General features: G+C 45.6%; 5 protein-coding genes across 5 annotated transcripts in view; 3 read left to right on the forward strand and 2 right to left on the reverse strand.

Moving 5' to 3' along the window:
- The first annotated feature begins 2,221 nt into the window (after window positions 1-2,221).
- Window positions 2,222-5,400, forward strand: LOC132264801 (zonadhesin-like). Its single transcript, XM_059765124.1, has 5 exons — window positions 2,222-2,341; window positions 2,398-2,446; window positions 2,527-3,708; window positions 3,802-4,695; window positions 5,192-5,400. The coding sequence occupies exons 1-5, from the start codon at window positions 2,222-2,224 to the stop codon at window positions 5,398-5,400; spliced, it is 2,454 nt and encodes an 817-aa protein (XP_059621107.1).
- Window positions 5,401-5,750: 350 nt separating this feature from the next.
- On the forward strand, window positions 5,751-17,873 carry LOC132264802 (zonadhesin-like). The gene is made up of 4 exons (XM_059765125.1): window positions 5,751-9,276; window positions 10,183-10,287; window positions 17,235-17,417; window positions 17,478-17,873. The coding sequence occupies exons 1-4, from the start codon at window positions 5,751-5,753 to the stop codon at window positions 17,696-17,698; spliced, it is 4,035 nt and encodes a 1,344-aa protein (XP_059621108.1). The 3' UTR covers window positions 17,699-17,873.
- Window positions 11,006-17,142, forward strand: LOC132265430 (zonadhesin-like). The gene is made up of 4 exons (XM_059766111.1): window positions 11,006-11,198; window positions 11,259-11,552; window positions 12,737-14,791; window positions 14,845-17,142. The coding sequence occupies exons 1-4, from the start codon at window positions 11,006-11,008 to the stop codon at window positions 16,734-16,736; spliced, it is 4,434 nt and encodes a 1,477-aa protein (XP_059622094.1). The 3' UTR covers window positions 16,737-17,142.
- Window positions 17,874-18,186: 313 nt separating the features above from the next.
- Window positions 18,187-19,236, reverse strand: LOC132264803 (glycine, alanine and asparagine-rich protein-like). The gene is made up of 5 exons (XM_059765126.1): window positions 19,179-19,236; window positions 18,925-19,118; window positions 18,732-18,863; window positions 18,388-18,459; window positions 18,187-18,318 (listed from the first exon to the last, which is right to left on the reverse strand). The coding sequence occupies exons 1-5, from the start codon at window positions 19,234-19,236 to the stop codon at window positions 18,187-18,189; spliced, it is 588 nt and encodes a 195-aa protein (XP_059621109.1).
- A 231-nt stretch (window positions 19,237-19,467) lies between these two features.
- Window positions 19,468-21,458, reverse strand: part of LOC132264720 (nuclear pore complex protein Nup88) — a 55,044-nt gene continuing 53,053 nt past the window's right edge. Inside the window, exons 5-6 of the mRNA XM_059765011.1 lie at window positions 20,178-21,452; window positions 19,468-19,625 (exon numbers count right to left, since the gene is read on the reverse strand). Of these exons, the coding sequence (XP_059620994.1) occupies window positions 19,562-19,625; window positions 20,178-21,452 (1,339 nt within the window). The 3' untranslated portion in view covers window positions 19,468-19,561. The remainder of the gene's footprint in view (window positions 19,626-20,177; window positions 21,453-21,458) is intronic.

The following is a 21,458-nucleotide window of genomic DNA, read 5'->3' on the forward strand; positions in this document are numbered from 1 at the left end:
TTGGTGGAGTCTGTAAGCCGGAGTCGGAGTGTTTGTGTCCCAATGATCCTAATGAAGAGTACATTTATTCAAATACGTGTCTGGAGAAGTGCGATGCAACGCCGGAAATGTGCAGAGGAAGAGCCATTGTCGCGGGATGTTATTGCAAAGAGGGATTCAGGAGAAGTGATGCAGGACAATGCGTTCTTGACTCTGATTGCCCTTGTCCAGATGGAGAATTTGAGTACAAATTCGGCAAGGCGTGCGATGATGAATGTTTTCCAGATGCGAATTGCCGTTTTCATGATAGTTTTAAGTCGTGTTTTTGCAAAGAGGGTTTTAAGAATATTGAAGGAATTTGTCAACCAGAAAATCGTTGTAGTTGCCCATCAGATCCGAATGAGGAGTTCATTCTTTCAAATAGTTGTTTAGAGAATTGTAGTGGGACGATGAATACGTGTCGAAATGAACATATGAAGTATGGATGTTATTGTAAGGAAGGATATGCTAGATTATTTAATAGTTCTTGTCTTCCTGATTCGTGGTGTCCCTGCAACACGAATGAAGTCTTTATGTCTAATCAAAGATGTTACGACAATTGCGCACTGTCTGGTCAATGTAATCCTGATCATTGCTACAAAGGATGCCATTGTATGACTGGACACGAGAGAATAAATGGCGCGTGCGTGCCTATTAATAATCAGCCAACATGTTCTGCTAATGAAGAATTTACATGTGGAAGAAAATGCCTCGAAGAATGTAATTTGAGTGATTACGATGAATGCATGGCCACACCATGTAGTGATGGATGTTATTGCAAACATGAATTCTTCAGGATATCAGGAGAGTGTGTTGATGTCAATACGGCTAGATCACGTTGCACTTGCCCAGTAGGCCAATCATTCGCATGCAAAAGTGATTGTCTAGAATCTTGTCACGAATTTCCAGGCAATTGTGATCCGAGTGAATGTCGATATGGATGTCATTGCAGTACTGATTTAGTCAAGCGTCAAGATGGTCAATGTATTACATTTAATAGATGTAATTGCAGAACAAACGAACAAGCTCGATCTGGAAGACTTTGTGAGGAAGACTGTAGCATAAATGCAAGGTTGTGCGCCTTATCTAATGCACCAACTGGCATAAAATGCTTCTGTTTACCAGGATATTGCAGAAATTCAAATAACATTTGTGAAATCGCATCAACATTCTGGTGGACTATAGGTCTTGCATAATTACACTGAAACACTTTTAGAGTAGTCAAATTAATTATATTAATTACATAATATATATGTCATGCATATTTTATAAAGGATACAGAGAAATGCATACTACAAAGCCTAAAAATAAATGATATACAGCACGTGTTCGCCGATATCTGTTTTATACACCATGATTTTGGTATTTTTGGCAAAAAATAAAGATTAATGATCAACAAATCGACTTGATTATTCACTTCCACTGATGTTTCACCCAAATATATAAGCAAATACTTGGTTTTTCGTTGCTTTTTGTGCATTTATATTATATAGTCAGCAATTAATGTGTTTTTTTCAAAGAGAATCTCAGAATGCGCACTATATAGGCAATCAATCTGCCGTAAAAATATGCATGTGTAAGGGAACGACCAAATCCAGTTCTTTCAGGAAAAAAAATCGCCAAAACGCAGATGAAGGTCGAAAGTCTTGTCATTCCAGGGATTTTCATGAGAATGGCGAAAAAGAATATGGTAATCATTTGCATTTTGTGCATCCAAAAAACTAACTGATTCACAGCAATATCTGTGAAGTTTTGATGGTTTAAAAATCGCGAAAATAAAAAGATGCAGACTAAATGCACCGCATAAAATCCCCGAATTTTTCGAGATCTTTGTTAGTCGGTATTTGAACGTCCATTGAATATCATGGAACTACGGTGGATTCAGTTATTGTGGATATTAAGTATTTTGGTGCCAACTGTGGTCATTTGCACTAAAGAACATGTGAATTTTGAATACGAAAGCCCTCATTTTGCCACTGACTTCAATCTAACAGGTTAATATGGTCATTTTTAGCCACTGTGCTAGAGGCAAGAAAGTTTACTTTCGTTTTCACCGCAGACGCTGATGGAAATATTACTGACACGGATGAATATCGCACTAAACCTATTAAGAGCAAGCCACAATACGTCGATAATAGTTATGCGAGTGTTCCCAAGTGTCCAAAAAACGAAGAATACTTGCTGTGCGGTCCAAACTGTGAGGATGACTGCTGGAAAAGGTGCCCAGCACAGGACACTGGATGCAGAAAAGGATGTTTCTGCAGAAATGGCTACGTGCGACATACATCAGGGAGATGTATCTCCATCGCTTCGTGTGCTAAAAGTGAGCTGCTTCTGATGTGAAAATCAGATTTATCTAATCTCTCTAAATTATTACAGGAATTAATTGTCCTCGGTATGAAGAGTGGAAAGAGTGCGGCACTGCGCCGTATTGTGAAGCAACATGTGGATATAATGATGGAAAATGTGACAAAAGAACGGATTGTCCGGGTTGCTTCTGCCGAAAAGGATATCTTCGCAATCCATTGACAGATCTCTGCGTACGCTCTCATCAATGCCCAATAGGGGTGCCTCAGTGTTCATATGGGGAAGAATATCTATCGTGCGGTTATGCTAGTAATGAACAGTGTCACGTTAATGCTGGTGCTTTGCAGAAGGAAAAGTGTACACCCGGTTGCTATTGTGTAAGTGGAAAAGCTCGAATCAATGGTCATTGTGTTCCAAATCATCAGTGTCCTAGAGTGTGTCCAGCCAACGAAGAATACAGTGTTTGTGGCAACTCGTGTCGCGAATCTTGTGGGACAAGTAAAGACGATTGTGGAAAAACTTGCGAAACTGGATGCTTTTGCATTGCTGGATACAATAGAGTTGGTGGTGTTTGCGTACCAAAGTCAAACTGTCCTCCACCCAAATGTCCTGGTCCGCATGAAGTTTTCACAATCTGTGGAACACATTGTCTCGAAGACTGTTCAAAGAGTGAAAAGGATTGTTCACACACCAGTTGTAAATCCGGCTGTTTCTGTGAGAAAAACTATAAAAGAATAGACGGCATTTGTGTTTCGAAAGACAAATGTGAACCAGAGGAGCAAGAGTGCGAAGGAAAAAATCAGGCTTACAACTCATGTGGAAAATCTTGCCTCGATGAATGTGGAAAAACTAGAAAGGATTGTCTCTATGAAAAGTGCTATTCAGGCTGCTTCTGTTTGACAGGATACAAAAGGATAAACGGAGTTTGTGTTCCCGAAGAAAAATGTGAACCTGAGGAGCAAGAGTGCGAAGGAAAAAATCAGGTCTACAATTCATGTGGAAAATCTTGCCTCGATGAATGTGGAAAAACTAGAAAGGATTGTCTCTATGAAAAGTGCTATTCAGGTTGTTTCTGCTTGACAGGATACAAAAGGATAAACGGAGTTTGTGTTCCCGAAGAAAAATGTGAACCAGAGGAGCAAGAGTGCGAAGGAAAAAATCAGGTTTACAATTCATGTGGAAAATCTTGCCTCGATGAATGTGGAAAAACTAGAAAGGATTGTCTCTATGAAAAGTGCTATTCAGGCTGCTTCTGCTTGACAGGACACAAAAGGATAAACGGAGTTTGTGTTCCCGAAGAAAAATGTGAACCTGAGGAGCAAGAGTGCCAGGGAAAAAATCAATTCTATAGTTCGTGTGGAAAATCTTGTCTTGATGAGTGTGGTAAAACTAAACAAGACTGCCTTCATGAAAAATGCTATTCCGGATGTTTCTGCTCGGAAGGATTCAAAAAAATTGATGGTGTGTGTGTTCCAGAAAGCAAATGCAATCAGCCAGAGTGTTCCGGTCCCAATGAAGCCTACTTAAAGTGTGGAAACCATTGCGAAGAAGAATGCAAAACGATAAAAGGGTTTTGCAAGCTAGAAACATGCTCACCTGGATGCTACTGTAAACCCGGATACAAGCGTGTCAATGGAATTTGTGTTCTGGAATCTTTATGCAATTGTCCACCAAATGAAATTTTCGAACTGAGCAGTGAATGTAGTGAAAAGTGCTTCCATACAGACCATAAGTGTTTAGGGGCCCAAAAATATCATCGATGCACTTGTAAAGATGGCTTCAGACGTATAAATGGAGTGTGTTTACCAGATGATAAATGTCAGTGTCCGACGAATGAAGAATACGTTTTCGGTAATCATTGCCAGGAGAATTGTGAAAGTGGACCTCAAGACTGCAAAAATGAGAAGTATTTAAAGGCATGTTTCTGCAAGTATGGCTACCGCAGAATTAACGGCATTTGCGTAGAAGATACTCAATGTCCTTGTGGGAAAAATGAGGAATACATGTTCGGAAATGACTGCTACGACACGTGTTTGACGGATCCAGAAACCTGTCGATTGGATGACACTTACAAGAGATGTTCATGTCTCGATGGGTTCAAGAGAATACATGGCATTTGCTTACCAGACACTAAATGTAAATGTCCTGTAAACGAGGAAGTAGCCTACACGAATGATTGCTATGAACAGTGTGAACACGATCCGGAAGTATGCGCCGAATTGGAAACAATACGAAGATGTGCATGCATAGAAGGTTACGTCAGAATAAGCGGAGTTTGTGTTCCGGAGAGTAATTGTCCATGTGCAGAAAATGAAGAGTATGCTGTTGGTAGTTTATGTGAAGAAGACTGTAGTTCCACTCCGGATAGTTGTAAGGATGCACCAGCTTATAAAAGATGTTCTTGCTTATTTGGATATAAGCGAATTGATGGAAAGTGTGTTGAATATCCTAATTGTCCATGTGGGGAAAATGAGCATTATGATTACGGAAACGATTGTCTAGAAAAATGTAAAGATACGAGACTCTGTGAAGACACACCTGAATATCTAAAATGTACATGCATTACAGCCCATAAAAGAATCAAAGGTGTGTGCGTTCCGCAATCTAATTGCAAATGCGGGGAAAATGAGTATTATGGACACGGGAATGATTGTTTTGATTCTTGTGGGTCTAATCCAATAGTATGTGCGGATATGGACAGATATCTTTACTGTGTATGTAGTCCAGGATTTAGAAGGGTTGATGGAGTATGCGTACCTTATACTGAATGTCCGTGTGGTAAAAATGAATTTTATGCTGTAGGAAATTCGTGCTTTGAACAGTGCGGATCTGATCCAAGAGAATGCGCTCAAATGTATTCTTACAGTCAATGCCGTTGTCAACCCGGATTTGTACGAATTCTTGGAGTTTGTGTCCCTGATAAAGTGTGTCCATGTGGGAAAAATGAAGAATATTTGTTTTCCAGTGAGTGTGTCGAAAATTGTGGTGAAAATTGGGACACCTGCAGTAATAAGTTTGAATGGAAGCGATGTACATGTAAGAAGCAGTTTAAGAGAATTGATGGAAATTGTGTGACTGATAAAATTTGTGAATGTCCAAAGAATGAACACATGGATACATTAAATGACTGTTTTGAACAATGTGGAAGTAATACATACAAATGCCAGCAAAAGCCATTTGTTCGGAAATGTTATTGCAATTATGGTTATGTTAGAATTAATGGAGTCTGTGTTAGAAATTCCGTTTGTCCATGTCCAGAAAATGAAATTCGCGACGAATCACCACATATTGATCAGAAAGAAATTGGTCTTGTAAATCACTACAGACATTGCAGGTGTAAAAGAGGATACAAAAGAATAAATGGTGTTTGCTTCCCAGAACCGACCTGTCCAGATAACAACTGTGAGTGTCCGGAAAACGAACACATGGATTCAAAACCCGAATGCTTTGAAAACTGTAATCTAAATCCTATTGAATGTAGTCAGCAGCCAGATGTTCAAAAATGTTTTTGTAACTTTGGATATGTTAGAATTGAGGGTGTCTGCGTTCCGGACACAACTTGTGAATGTGATGAAAACTCAGAATATACTCATGGTAATGAGTGTTTCGATACATGTGGAACTAATCCAGAGAATTGTAGCAAATTACCGTGTCATAAAAGCTGTTATTGTGATGACGGTTTCGTGAGGATAGACGGGAACTGCGTTGCAGAAACCGAGTGTGCTTGTGGAGAAAACGAAGAGTACAAACCTTCAAGCGAATGCATTGAAGAATGCGGACAGGACGAAGACACATGCAAGGATGCACCGGTTTGGAAGAGATGTTCATGCATAGCGCAATTCAAGAGGGTCGACGGCGTTTGCGTTCCGGACACAACTTGTGAGTGTCCGGAAAACGAACACATGGATTCCCTGAACTCATGCTTCGAAACCTGCGGAACAAATCTTCATGATTGTACTCAAGAGCCAGTTGTTCGGAAATGTTACTGCGACTTGGGATTTGTTAGGGTAGATGGAGTTTGTGTTGCAGATTCGGCTTGCGAATGTCCCGAAAACTCAGCATACGTTCACGGTAACGAATGCTACGAAACTTGCAGCTCTAATCCCATAGAATGCGCCAAATTGCCATGCCAGAAGAGTTGTCATTGCAATGACGGTTTTGTGAGGATTGAAGGAAATTGTGTTGCAGAAACCGAGTGTACTTGTGGAGATAACGAAGAGTACAGACCGTCAAGCGAATGCATCGAAGAATGCGGGCAGGACGAAGACACATGCAAGGATGCACCGGTTTGGAAGAGATGTTCATGCATAGCGCAATTCAAGAGGGTCGACGGCGTTTGCGTTCCGGACACAACTTGTGAGTGTCCGGAAAACGAACACATGGATTCCCTGAACTCATGCTACGAAACCTGCGGAACAAATCTTCATGACTGCACTCAAGAGCCAGTTCGGAAATGCTACTGCGACTTGGGATTTGTTAGGGTAGATGGAGTTTGTGTTGCAGATTCGGCTTGCGAATGTCCCGAAAACTCAGCATACGTTCACGGTAACGAATGCTACGAAACTTGCGGCTCTAATCCTATAGAATGCGCCAAATTGCCATGCCAAAAGAGTTGTCATTGCAATGACGGTTTCGTGAGGATAGACGGGAACTGTGTTGCAGAAACCGAGTGTACTTGTGGAGATAACGAAGAGTACAGACCGTCAAGCGAATGCATCGAAGAATGCGGACAGGACGAAGACACATGCAAAGATGCACCGGTTTGGAAGAGATGTTCATGCATAGCGCAATTCAAGAGGGTCGACGGCGTTTGCGTTCCGGACACAACTTGTGAGTGTCCGGAAAACGAACACATGGATTCCCTGAACTCATGCTACGAAATCTGCGGAACAAATCTTCATGATTGTACTCAAGAGCCAGTTGTTCGGAAATGTTACTGCGACTTGGGATTTGTTAGGGTAGATGGAGTTTGTGTTGCAGATTCGGCTTGCGAATGTCCCGAAAACTCAGCATACGTTCACGGTAACGAATGCTACGAAACTTGTAGCTCCAATCCTATAGAATGCGCCAAAATGCCATGCCAGAAGAGTTGTCATTGCAATGACGGTTTTGTGAGGATAGACGGGAACTGTGTTGCAGAAACCGAGTGTACTTGTGGAGATAACGAAGAGTACAGACCGTCAAGCGAATGCATCGAAGAATGCGGACAGGACGAAGACACATGCAAAGATGCACCGGTTTGGAAGAGATGTTCATGCATAGCGCAATTCAAGAGGGTCGACGGCGTTTGCGTTCCGGACACAACTTGTGAGTGTCCGGAAAACGAACACATGGATTCCCTGAACTCATGCTACGAAACCTGCGGAACAAATCTTCATGATTGTACTCAAGAGCCAGTTGTTCGGAAATGTTACTGCGATTTGGGATTTGTTAGGGTAGATGGAGTTTGTGTTGCAGATTCGGCTTGCGAATGTCCCGAAAACTCAGCATACGTTCACGGTAACGAATGCTACGAAACTTGCGGCTCTAATCCTATAGAATGCGCCAAATTGCCATGCCAAAAGAGTTGTCATTGCAATGACGGTTTCGTGAGGATAGACGGGAACTGTGTTGCAGAAACCGAGTGTACTTGTGGAGATAACGAAGAGTACAGACCGTCAAGCGAATGCATCGAAGAATGCGGACAGGACGAAGACACATGCAAGGATGCACCGGTTTGGAAGAGATGTTCATGCATAGCGCAATTCAAGAGAGTTGACGGCGTGTGCGTTCCGGACACAACTTGTGAGTGTCCGGAAAACGAACACATGGATTCTCTGAACTCATGCTACGAAACCTGCGGAACAAATCTTCATGACTGTACTCAAGAACCAGTTATTCGGAAATGTTACTGCGACTTGGGATTTGTTAGGGTAGATGGAGTTTGTGTTGCAGATTCAGCTTGCGAATGTCCCGAAAACTCAGCATACGTTCACGGTAACGAATGCTACGAAACTTGCGGCTCTAATCCTATAGAATGCGCCAAAATGCCATGCCAGAAGAGTTGTCATTGCAATGACGGTTTTGTGAGGATAGACGGGAACTGTGTTGCAGAAACCGAGTGTACTTGTGGAGATAACGAAGAGTACAGACCGTCAAGCGAATGCATCGAAGAATGCGGACAGGACGAAGACACATGCAAGGATGCACCGGTTTGGAAGAGATGTTCATGCATAGCGCAATTCAAGAGGGTCGACGGCGTTTGCGTTCCGGACACAACTTGTGAGTGTCCGGAAAACGAACACATGGATTCCCTGAACTCATGCTACGAAACCTGCGGAACAAATCTTCATGACTGCACTCAAGAGCCAGTTGTTCGGAAATGTTACTGCGACTTGGGATTTGTTAGGGTAGATGGAGTTTGTGTTGCAGATTCAGCTTGCGAATGTCCCGAAAACTCAGAGTATGTTCACGGTAACGAATGCTACGAAACTTGCGGTTCTGATCCTATAGAATGTGGCAAGTTGCCATGCCAGAAGAGTTGTCATTGCAGTGAAGGTTTTGTGAGGATAGACGGGAACTGTGTCGCAGATTCCGAGTGTGAATGTCCAGATACTGAAGAGTACGTCTACGGAAATGATTGTATTGAAAATTGCTTTTTGTCCCTCTCGGATTGCCGCCAATTTGAATCACACAAAAGATGCACATGCCTCGATGGTTTCAAAAGAATAAGTGGGGTGTGTGTTCCGGATACGGAATGCGAATGCGGCACCAATGAGGTCTTTAGATATGGTTCGGCTTGTGCGGATATATGTGGAAATACTATTGACAGCTGTCTTGGCTCCGAATGCTACAAAGGATGTTTCTGCGCAGAAGGTTTCAAGAGAATCGATGGGGCTTGCATGCCTGCAGATGAATGTGCTTGCGGGGACAACGAGGAGGAAAAGTGTGACTGGGATTGCAGGTATGACTGTAACAATCGCGCTAGAACGTGCTCCTCTTTGCCTTGTGAAACTAAATGCTTCTGCAGGGAAGGATTTCGTAGAATTAATGGTGTCTGCAGGCGCCAGAGTGAATGTCTTTGTAACCAGAATGAAATCGGAAGGTGTGGAAGAGAATGTGAAGAAAATTGCGGACTTATCGGCCAGGAATGTGTAGTCGAAGAATGTCTCTTTGCATGCTTCTGTCTTGATACCGGTTTCAGAAGAATCGGTGGAGTTTGTGTCGCTGTTGGTCTATGTCTCGATATTAATATTGAGCTCAAATTGATCGATGATGTGGCGAATGCTACAAATCGCAGCATTACAATTAAGAATTAATAAAAGCAGAAATCATGTCTACTCATCTTATCTCATAATTGAAATAAAAAACACAAGGTTGTGGGTCGCTATTAAGATATAAGGAATAAGATCAGTATGTCTTGAGTTGAAATTATTTCTTCGGTTGTAACGCAATTTCTCAACTCCCTTAAATAAACTATGATATGCAATTTGATCAAATAAACACTTATAACATGTCATATCAACATGCTTATCTTGAAAATAAATAAAAACAAACTGTAGTAAAAAATTACTTTATGTTTTTCCGCAGTTTTCGTCACGTTTGTTGTAAATTGACAATAATTTTCACCTCAACTGCATACATTTGAAGGCCAAAATCTTCATTTCTCTCGAAAGTCTCAAGAAGCACAAGCAAAATTACTCGAAATACTTTGACTGTCAAGGTTAAATGTTTGTGAATTTTTAATATACAACGTCAAATCTCGATTTCGTTACACAGCATGACGATGACATTGAAATCGTCTTAGATTCACAAACAAACTACACTTTCACGCCGATAATTATCCATAAAAACCGTGTTGAAGTGAATCTTATTGAGCTATTTCATTGTTAAATTGCAATTTTTCGCTTAGTGACCAACTTCGTGACTTCGTGAAATGTGCATTGCTTTCGCCGTCGTTTGCAGACAGTGCTAAGTTGAAAGGTAAGTATATTTCCACACCAGTAAGATTTAAGATCAAGTGATGATGAAGGAGAATTGAAGAAGACTTGATGAAAAAACTGAATCTCTTCTCAAAATAAATATCTTTGGGATGCTTGAACCAAACAAGAAAGTTAATTAATGCAAATCAGCATGCAAATAGTGGAAGATATCAGAGGAAATCGAGAGGAACGCCAAAAAAGCAGTCACAACGACTGACCAAATGAATTTGAGAACATCTCGCTGTGCAAGAGTATATAATACTGAAAAAAAGCATATAACGACCGAGACATTCTTAATGTCATTTTCAAATTTAATCGGTCAGTGGCCAAACCAGGTTATTCCACTCAAAGCTTTAGCGTTTCTACATAGTGGAAGTGAATTTTTTGTATATATATAGCAGTTTCGCTGCTTCCCATGAAACGTCAACAACGCAGAAGAGAGTTCTTTCAATGGAGAGTTATTTTATTTATTTACCTGCATAGGAACAGTGAGAAAAAGGAATTGAGAATTTTTGTGACAGTGAAGCGCGATCATAGCAAAGCACACCTCGAAGCTCGCTCTCTGCCAAGCTCTATATATGTTTTTACTCTCTATATATTCTTAATATGACGCCGAAAGAATCTTTTTGTATTTGTAGTGGCGCGAATAAAAAGCTCATTCTAGTGAATTTTTGCCTCAGTCTATCGCCATCCACTCGAGTGGCCGAAGAGCCAATAAAATGAATTGGTGTTGCGTGAAAATTTTCCTGGTGTCTTGTGCTGTTGCTCTATGTGCTGCTCAGGAAGAATCAAGTGAACATGATCAGCTAGAATATCCATATGAGAGGCAATATAAGGAATACTACCATGGAACATATCATGAATATGACGAATCAAGTGAAGATGACGATACGAGGAAGCATCACTATCACAGTAAATATCCGTAAAAGTATTCATGTGCATTTTATGGTTCTATTTTTACCATTCCATTAGACAAGAATCCCAATAAAGGATCCCACCATTATGTGTTGACGACAACTCCAAAGCCCAAACCCAAACCTAAACCAACGACTGAAGGTCCTGTACCACTGCCACAGGGCAAGCCCAAGTCCTGTCCGCGCTACGAGGAGTATCACGACTGCGGATCACCTTGCCAGGTCGAGTGTGCGAATCTGGGTAAAGTGTGCAACATCCAGAATGTGCGATGCAGCGACGGATGCTACTGCATTCCAGGATACGCGAGGACAAGTCCAAATGGACCCTGCGTGCCACAGTTCAAGTGCCCAAGTGAGTAAAAATTCAGCGAGAAAGGTCAAAGACACTATTTTGTCGTCTATTCATCGGACACTAAACTTTGCATCATTAATCAAAAGCTCATCGATATATATCATGTATAATAAACAGGAATTCGCGGCAAATCTATGCATCATATTTCTTTCAAGCTTCGCTTCAGAGAGAATCACATTATCGTCAATCTCTAAATACGAGGCTGAACTCTAATTTGAAATCAAGAATTTTAGACAAGGGCGTAGGCATGAAGATGGGAAAATTAACCTTTCATTTCCATTTTCAAACGATGAATCTTCTTTAATGTCACACAATAATAGCAATCAGAATTATTGATAAATTAATTTTTTTTATGAGAGGAAATTCACACTGATTTGTTCTGGTTATGATGAAAGACTTATAAGATATTCCGTTGAGTGCGCAAGTATTCTAATGTTAGAATTCTTCAACTAGAATATCTCCATCGCTGACAATTACCTGTTTTTGACTCAGAAATGAGACATATTGCTTTTACTAGATGTCCGGAAAATGCAATCAAATAACCTCTATGTAGTGTGGAAAGTGATGGAAACAACCTATTTAGCAAAACTCCTTTTCTTCTCCGTACAACGTTTCGGGATATGAGATGTGGGACACCAGATATGAGGGAGGGAAACACTTTCTGCAGTACGATCACTCTGGTCCGGTTTGGCCGACCGCTTTCTTAGCCTCTGAGAGTAGTTCCTGGAGTCCCAACGCCAACCACTAATGCTCCTTCTTCTATCACAAGTTCTTCCATCACTTTTCACTGATATTCAAATTTACAAAGACTTTCTTGACACAGAACATTTACAATTTCTGTAATGAAATTTCTTATTCATCCTTATGAAGAACACTCTGGATGTCTGTTTAGTTTCTTAGCTACGCCTCTGATTTTATCCATTTTTAGCCATACATAGTATAAAAGACTTTTTTCTTCGCATTCTCAGCGAATAGAACGAACAAATCTTTTGGGCAATGACCATAAATATATGCAAATCCAATGTCGTATTTCACTTTTTTTTTTCTCATTCCATACAAAAACAACCGAAAAGAGTGAAAAATGCGCTAACGAAATCTCAACATAGGCATTAACATGGAAATCCACTAAAATCAAGTGCAAGAACGAAGCTAATTTCCATAATTTTATCTCCTCCTCGGCGTAGATCCCTATTGTGCGTCGAATGAGGTGTGGCTGAATTGCTACCAAGCTCCGGCGTGCGATCGTGACTGCTCAAGCCTGAGCAAGCCCTGCCTCACGGTCGGCAGCAGCTGCAACGCCGGATGCTTCTGCAGACTCGGACATGCGCGCAATTCGCAGACCGGAGAGTGCGTGCCAATCAAGCAATGTCCATCAGAAGCACCAGTGAAAGTCCCAATGAAACCCACACCGACAGCCCCAACGAAGGCCCCACCGAAAGTTCCACTGGCAACTTGTGGCAAGAATGAGCAGTTCAAGCCGTGTGGCTATCGCTGCACGGAGAATTGCGACGCTGACTACTGCCTGTACGACAAGAGCCCATGCGCAAAGGGGTGCTTCTGCAAGCCAGGCTATGCGAGGGTGGACAACAAGTGCGTACCAAGAGACACTTGTCCGGTGACGTGTCCGAAGAATGAGAGGTACCTCGATTGCGGCAACACATGCATGGAATCGTGCTACAAGAACTCAGCCAAGTGCCAAGCGTGCGAGAGATCAGGATGCTTCTGTGTCGAAGGATATTCGCGAATTAATGGTGTTTGTGTGCCTGATAGCAAATGTCCACTAATATGTCCACTGGGTGAAGTTTACCTCGAGTGCGGAAGCGCCTGCCAGGACGATTGCGATCAGTCACAAGGCTGCACAGAGCAATGCGTGACAGGATGCTTCTGCAAGCCAGGCTATGCGAGAGTTAAGGGCACTTGTGTGCCGAGGAAAGTCTGCAAGAAATGTCCCAAATTCGAGGAATACTTGGATTGTGGCAACGCTTGCCTGGAATCCTGCTACAAGGATGTGGCCAGGTGTGTGCCTTGCGACAGAGAAGGATGCTTCTGTATCGAAGGATACGCACGAATCAACGGCGTTTGCCGACCAGAGGGTCAATGCCCGAACAAACAGTGCCCACCGAATGAAGCTTACAATTCCTGCGGAAGCGCTTGTCAGGACAATTGCGATCTCAGCCAACCTTGCACTGATGAGTGTGTCGCAGGATGCTTCTGTGAGCCCGAATTCGCTCGTGTGGACGGAACGTGTGTCCCTCGAGGGGAATGTCCTGTCGAGTGTCCGGAGAATGAACACTTCGACGCGTGTGGCAACAATTGCATCGACAGTTGCGATAGGGATCTCCTTGACTGCTCTGATAACTGCTACCCAGGATGCTACTGTGACGAAGGCTTCGCAAGGATCGCTGGGAAGTGCGTGCCCAGGAAGAAATGCGACAAGTGTCCTCTAAATGAGGAGTTCCTCAAGTGTGGCAACGGATGTCAGGATTTGTGTGATCCGTCAGCTGTTACATGCACGAGTGAGTGCGTCAAAGGATGCTTCTGTCAGGAGAAATTCAGTCGCATCAATGGCTTGTGTGTTCCACGAAGCAATTGCTTCGATTGCGCCTCAGGCGAGCAGTACTACGAATGCAGCAATTCCTGTCTCGAGCTATGTAATGCTAATGCTATTCTCTGTCCAGCTGAGTGCAGCGAAGGATGCTACTGTGCTCCAGGATTCTCACGCATCAAAGGACAGTGTCTGCCGTCTGAGCTTTGTCAGAAGTGCGGAAAGAATGAGCAGTTCTTCGAATGCGGCAGTCGATGTGCGGAGAAATGCGGAATAAACGCCTGTCCAGTTGATGGTGATTGCGAGCCGGGTTGCTATTGCAAGGCAGGTTACAGACGCTTAGGAGATAAGTGTGTTCCTGAGAGTAAATGTCCACCTCCTGAGTGTCCCAATGAAAATGAAGTGTACTCCGAGTGCGGGAACAACTGCACGGATCTGTGTGAAGATCCCAGCAGAATTTGCACTCTCGAGTGCTATCCGGGATGCTTCTGTGCCGAAGGATACAGTCGAGCGGAGGACGGAAGCCCTTGCATACCAGATGATCAGTGCCCACCAGTCTGCACAGGAAAGAACGAACAGTACTACGAATGCGGCAACGAATGCACCGACAGCTGTCCCAGTCCCGATCTCGCTTGCACTCTAGAGTGCACCAGCGGATGCTTCTGCAAGCCGGACTTCGCTCGGCTCAAAGCAGGTAAGATATACTAAACACTTGTTGGGATTCAAACTGAAGTGTTGGTTTTTCAGGCGGTCCTTGTCTGCCCGCGTGGAAGTGTCCAGATCCCTGCCCAAATCCCAACGAGGAGTGGAACACGTGCGGCAACAACTGCACAGAACTCTGCCCGCGACCGGGCAGAGCCTGTGAAAAGAACTGCTGGCCGGGATGCTTCTGCGAGAAGGGATTCTACCGCGATCGCTACGGCGGAGAGTGCATCCCCGAAGAGGACTGTCCGCCGCCTCCAGTTTGCAAACGCAACGAAGAAGTCAGCGACTGTGGAAATTCGTGCGATGATTACTGTCCGGGAGCAACTTTTGAGTGTCCGATCGATTGCCAAATCGGATGCTACTGCGCTGAGGGCTTCAAGAGACTCACTCCCGGCGGTCCTTGTCTGCCCGAGAAGAAGTGTCCTCCGCCCACGTGCACAGGCGCCAACGAAGAGTACACAAAGTGCGGAAGTTCCTGTCGCGAACAGTGTCCGTCCGATGATGCACTGTGTCCCGACGACTGTACAGCCGGTTGCTTCTGCAAGGAGGGATTCTCCAGGATCCTGGGAGTGTGTGTGCCAACGAAGAAATGTGCAGTCTCTTGCTCACTGCCAAACGAGGCCTTCACGAAGTGCGGAAGTTACTGCCGTGAACAATGTCCGCAAGTCGATTGGATATGTCCCGATGACTGCACAGCCGGATGCTTCTGCGCGGAAGGATTTTCGAGAGTGGACGGAGCGTGTGTGCCCAACGATCAGTGTCCTCCGATCTGCAATGATCCCAACGAAGAGTACACAACCTGTGGAAACACCTGCAACGAGCAATGCCCAATTGAAGGCGTCGCGTGCACCGAGGAGTGCAAGACAGGATGCTTCTGCAAGGCAGGATACTCGCGCAACAACAGCGTGTGCATAGAGACGAGTCAGTGTCCTGGACAGTGCGCCGATCCCAATGAAATTTACACAACGTGCGGCAATTCCTGCACGGAAAAGTGCTACGCTCTCATTTGCCCAGCAAACTGCGAAACAGGATGCTACTGTCGTCCAGGATATTCGCGCGTGCAAGGGATTTGCGTGCCAAAGAAGGAGTGCCCGAAGTGTGGCAAGAACGAGGAGTACACGTACTGCGGCAGCGGATGCACGGATCCTTGCGAGAGCAGAGGAATCGACTGCAAGGACGCTTGCAGAGAGGGATGCTTCTGCAAGGACAACTTCAGCAGAGTCACACCCGAATCCAAGTGCGTGCCCGACAGCAAGTGTCCGCACACGTGCTCGGCGGCCAATGAGCGATACAGCGACTGCGGCAATCGCTGCAAGGAGCAGTGCAACGGTGAGTCCTGTCCGGAAGTCTGCGAATCCGGCTGCTTCTGCAAGGCAGGCTTCTCGCGGCTGAACGGCAAGTGCGTGCCGAACAAGAAGTGCCCGCCGAAGTGCAAAGATCCCAACGAGGAGTTCACAACGTGCGGAAACACGTGTGCCGAAGAGTGTGGTGGCGAGGACAATCCCTGTCCGCTCGTGTGCCAAGTCGGCTGCTTCTGCAAGGCTGGATACTCGCGCAACATCACGGAGTGCATCCCCACCGATCAGTGTCCCAAAGAGTGCGCAGATCCCAATGAGATCTTCACAACGTGCGGCAACACGTGTCTCGAGCAGTGCGGCGCGGATGTCTGTCCGGAGATCTGCGAAACGGGCTGCTACTGCCGCCCAGGATACTCCCGCGTGCAGGGCGTTTGCGTGCCCACCAGCACGTGTCCCACGTGCGCAGAGAACGAAGTGTACACCTACTGCGGCAGCGCCTGCACCGATCCCTGCCAGACCAGAGGCCAGATCTGCTACGACGCGTGCAAGGAAGGCTGCTTCTGCCAGGACGGCTACAGCAGAGTTGAGCCAGGCTCGCCTTGCGTGCCAGACAGCGAGTGTTCAAGTACACGATAATACAATTTCCTTTGCATGCTTGCTAACACGCTTTTCCTGCATGTTTACTCGCCTCGATTTAATAAATTTCCCCACAGCCAATTGACGAGAAATCGATAAAGTCCCTCTTAAACTGTCTCCAAAAATATTGACGATGGACGCAATTTAATTTGGTCATTCTCAACTCACACTTTTGCGGAGAGGAAAATTGTCTCTAAACTCTCGCATAATGGGAAAGTTGAATGCCATTAACATCAATAAGTTATGCATTAGTTAAATAAACTTTCGCTTATTAGATTTATGGGGAAAAGAAGTTCCAAAAGGACAGAAAATAGCCTTAAAAATAGTTATATTTTCGCATAATCAACAATTTCTCACTCTTCCTGTCTCGATTTTGCATGAAAGATTTGTTTCATTGGATTGCATGAAGACGTAGTAAGAATTCGACATGGATAGAGGCTCAAAATCGGCTGGAATTCCTGGCCAAGAACGCCAGTAACGCTTCCGCGTGTCTTCCAGGCGAGACTTGCGGCCGGAATGAGGTTTACACGGATTGCGGCAGGGATTGCCAGACGACGTGCGACAACATGGGCGTGAAGTGTCCCATTACGCACATCATCTGCCCCGCGGGCTGCTACTGCCAGCCCGGCTACGCCAGGATCTACGAGGACGGCTGCTGCGTGGAGCAGGACATCTGCCCAAGTGAGTGAAAGCGCGCCCGGCGCACTGAATGCATGCGAAATGTACTCACCATTCTTGCAGGCTCTCCGTGTGGTGACAATGAGCAGTGGCTGGAGTGTGGCGATCCGCCGCAGCCGATTCCCTGTCCGCAAAACTGCCTGGACGTCGGCAAGGAGTGCACTGAAGAGCTTCCGACGTGCGACGCTCCCGTGCCCGGCGGCTGCTACTGCAAGCCGGGCTTCGCGAGGGCGCCGGACAGCGAGCGGTGTGTCCCCATCGAGAGCTGCAGCGCCAAGAACTGAGAGACGCCCTCAGGAGTCGCTATCTTCCGGACATAACCTGAAAGAGGGGAGGAAAACTTTATTAGACTCTTACCACACTAATTAACATTTTCAATAAAATCCTCCACGGAGGGATGATAAATTAGGACATGATTACGGGATTTTGATGGGAAGAACAAGGTTTCACGAGGAAAATCAGGGCACAGGAGAGGAAAACCGAGCGTGAAAAATCTACTGGTCTTTTGGCGGCACGCTCTTTTACTTCTGCTACCAACGGCACGCGGCGCTGCACGCAATTTCGCTCCTCTCGTTCTCTCTTAAGTTAAGAGAAGCCCTTCAACAGCAAACGATAACCCAATCAATTGTTCATTCAAAATACGACAGTTAGCAGAAAATCACATAGAGAAGAACGAATGATCATTATTATTAATCTTAATAATTGCTGTACAATGCACTTCTTATGTTATATACTACAACATTAAACAGTAAGACGAGTTTTGGGGGTGTTTCTATGCGGAAACAGACTGAGCTTGAGCTCCTGCACTTGCAGCAGAGCCGCCAAAACCGCCGTGACCGAAATCCAATGATTGAGCGTTGGCAGAAGCACTTGAACCGCTGCCGCCGAATCCACCAAAACCTCCCTGAAACAAGGATGAAGAGATTCAATGAGAAAGTGTTTAAGATTGTGAACAACCAGAGCGATTTCTTACAGAATTGAAGGACTGGCTTTGAGCTCCGGCACTCGAGGAAGATCCACTGAAGCCATTGTGACCCAAACCGCCCTGAAAAGATGAGCAAAAAAGTGAGGAATTTGCACACAAACCAGACATTTTCCGTCTCTCTTCTATTTGCTGATCATTTGTAAGTCAATTTGATGGAAAAATTGATTTGTGGCAATGTTTGACAAGATTTTATATCAATATTAGCTGAGAGGCAATAAATTATCATCGCACAATCCGGAATTTGAATTAAATTCAGCGAGATGTGCGTCATCTAGTGACAAATCTGTGTACTAACATTGAGAGTTTCATCTTAAAATCATCGTTTTTCTCACCTCAAATGATTGAGATTGCGCTCCAGCGTTCGATGCTGATCCTCCGAAGCCTCCAAAACCGCCGCCCTCGTTGAAGGATTGACTCTGAGCGCCAGCATTGGCGGCTGAGCCGCCAAATCCACCAAAACCGCCCTGAAAAGAGCCACCAAGGCTTCACTAAAGCGCGCAACGCGCGAATTGCCGCTGAACAAACCTGCTCGAACGATTGACTCTGCGCTCCGGCGCTCGAGGACGAGCCCCCGAAGTGCCCTGGGAAGCCCGGGAAGCCTTGGTTGAAGCTCTGCGACTCTGCATTGGCCTGCGAAGCACTCCCGCCAAAGCTGCCGAAGCCGAAGGGAAACTGAGCCGCTCTCGCGTCTCTCCTGACCTCCGGAACTTCCAGCAGAACTGCCGGCAGAAAGCACACAGATTAGACACGGGCGTGAGGCACAGAGCACAGCAACTCACGATACGTCGCCGCGTGAGCGAGCGACAGCACGGCGCAGAGCACGATCACGAACTTCATGGCGACTTTGCGGTGCGCGATCGCCGCGCGGCGGTCTTTATATCAACTCACCGCGCGTCTATCTCGTCACCTGTTGTTGGTTTATGGAAATCCGGGGGTATTTTCACCTCAACGCCGAAGCCTTGCCTTCTGGCCAGCGCCAGAACATTGCGCAACGCACCGACAACCCAATGAAAACCATCGTCACTGCCCAAAGAGAGAGATCAAGGCTAGCCAATGTCAGACAACATCTTCACGGACTCCAATTTATTCCGGCGAATCTTCACGTGTCGCCCGCCAAACTTCACATTTCGTAACATCAAAGAAAACCAGTGCGTCGATCGCCTCACATGTCGAGCATCCTATTGAGCTGCTTGATCTCCATGACCTGATTGTTGATCTCGCTCTTCCTGGAAGTGCACAAAAGGCAGATTTGCATTAAAAAATCAATCGGCAGCAAGTGAAGTGGAGAGACTTGCATAAGATGTGCATTTTGTCGCTTTCAAAAGACATCAGAGGGAATTAAGAGAGTGAAAAGTAGGTTAAAAAGCCAAAATCGCATCGATAGTAATGAAATTAACTGTGTTATTGAATGAAACTTGATAGTTTTTGAATCAAAAGCAACTCAATTTGGCTCAACTCGGTTGACAACATTTAACAGAAGTCTTAACTAAATACTAATTGAATTAAATAATCAATTTAAGTGTGTGATTTCTCACTTTCATCATTCTTATGTATAAGAAATTGCTAAATTTCTCGATGTGATTCGAAATTAGCTCAAAAAAGCACAAATATGAAGACAATTTTAAGCAATTTCAGCGCTTCTTGCGAAAATAAATCAAACTTTTGCTAAAAAGCGACTAAAATGAGTATTTCTCCTCATTCCTATAGAATTATGGCGCAATTCTAAGTGGAAAAAATGATAGAAAAACAGCAATCTTTAAGAATTTGTGGCTACTCACATGTCGCCGAGGATCTTCTTGAGCACTTCCTCCCTCTTGGGCGGCAGCGTGAGCTTCTTCTCGTCGTTCTGCTTCTCCCACACTTCGATCTGCTGCTGATTCTTGTTCATCTTCCCCTTGGCCGCCTCCAGTTGCTTCGCCAGCTGCTTCGTAGCCACGCTGATCTGCTCCACCTGCTGCGCGAACTCCTTCTCGTCCGCCAGCGTCGACGGCGCCAGCAGCGTCACGAGCCTGGCCACCTCCTGCGCCCTCCTGAACAGACTCTGCTGGCGCTCGTACATGTCCTCATACTTCCCAGCCAGATTCTCCGCGTTGTCGCGGATGCGCTTCTTCTCCATGCGCAGCTCCTGGATCTCCTCCAGCTGCTGCCGGTGCAGCACTTGCAGGATCTCCACGCGCTTCTTCAGCTCCTGGCGGCACTTCTCGTGGCGCGGGAAGTACTGCTCGCGCAGCGTCTGCGTGGCGTGCATCAGCAGCTCCAGCAGCTCCTGCGGCGTCGGCTCGGCACTCTTGTTCAGCTTCAGCAGCGGCTGCGACAGTCCCGCCTTCAAGATCGCCACAATTCTGCTCTCAATGGAATCCGCAAAGTACTTCTTCTGCGGCGACACCGCGTCGCCACTCTGAGCGCTTCTCTGCTTCGTCTCGCGACTCAAGTCAATCAGCACGTTCGGATCTGTGATGAGATTCAGCGACACCACTTGGCCACTGCCCAGCAGCACCGCCAGTCCAGCCGGAGACTGGAGCAGCGTGAAGCCCAGCACGGGATTCACTTGGCTCACGTTCAGCGCCTTCGTGCAGAGAATGTACTCAGCGCGGCTCACGTTCGCCACGCACGGCTCCGCGCACTCCTCGTCCGGCGCCTCGGCAAAGTCGTGCAGCTGCTTCAGGAACTCCAGGAAGATCGCGTGCACGCCAGTGTTGTGATAGGCAAAGTAGCGCGACTCCGTGGCCAAGTCGCGACGCAGCTGAATCGGACAGAAGTGTGACTTCGACTCGGCGTTCTGCGGCAAGCCCAGCTCCAGTTCCACCGTCTCCAGCACCTGAAGACGCCACTCAGACGGACTCAGAGCGATGCTCAAGTCCACCAAGTCGAACGCATCCTGTCCCGCTTCCTCTTCGTCCACCTCGAGCAGCAGAGCGTGATGAATCCTGCCAATGGACTCCGAAATCACCACGCAAGGCGGCAGGGATGGAATGATGAGCACTGAGCAGGAACTGTGGCCGTAATTGTCGCTGTTCGGCGGCGTTATTGTCAGCGGACCCTGAAGTTTTGGCCTGAAA

The sequence above is a fragment of the Phlebotomus argentipes genome, unplaced genomic scaffold (genome assembly GCF_947086385.1).
Source record: "Phlebotomus argentipes unplaced genomic scaffold, Phlebotomus argentipes genome assembly contig_2, whole genome shotgun sequence".
Classification (NCBI taxonomy): domain Eukaryota; kingdom Metazoa; phylum Arthropoda; class Insecta; order Diptera; family Psychodidae; genus Phlebotomus; species Phlebotomus argentipes.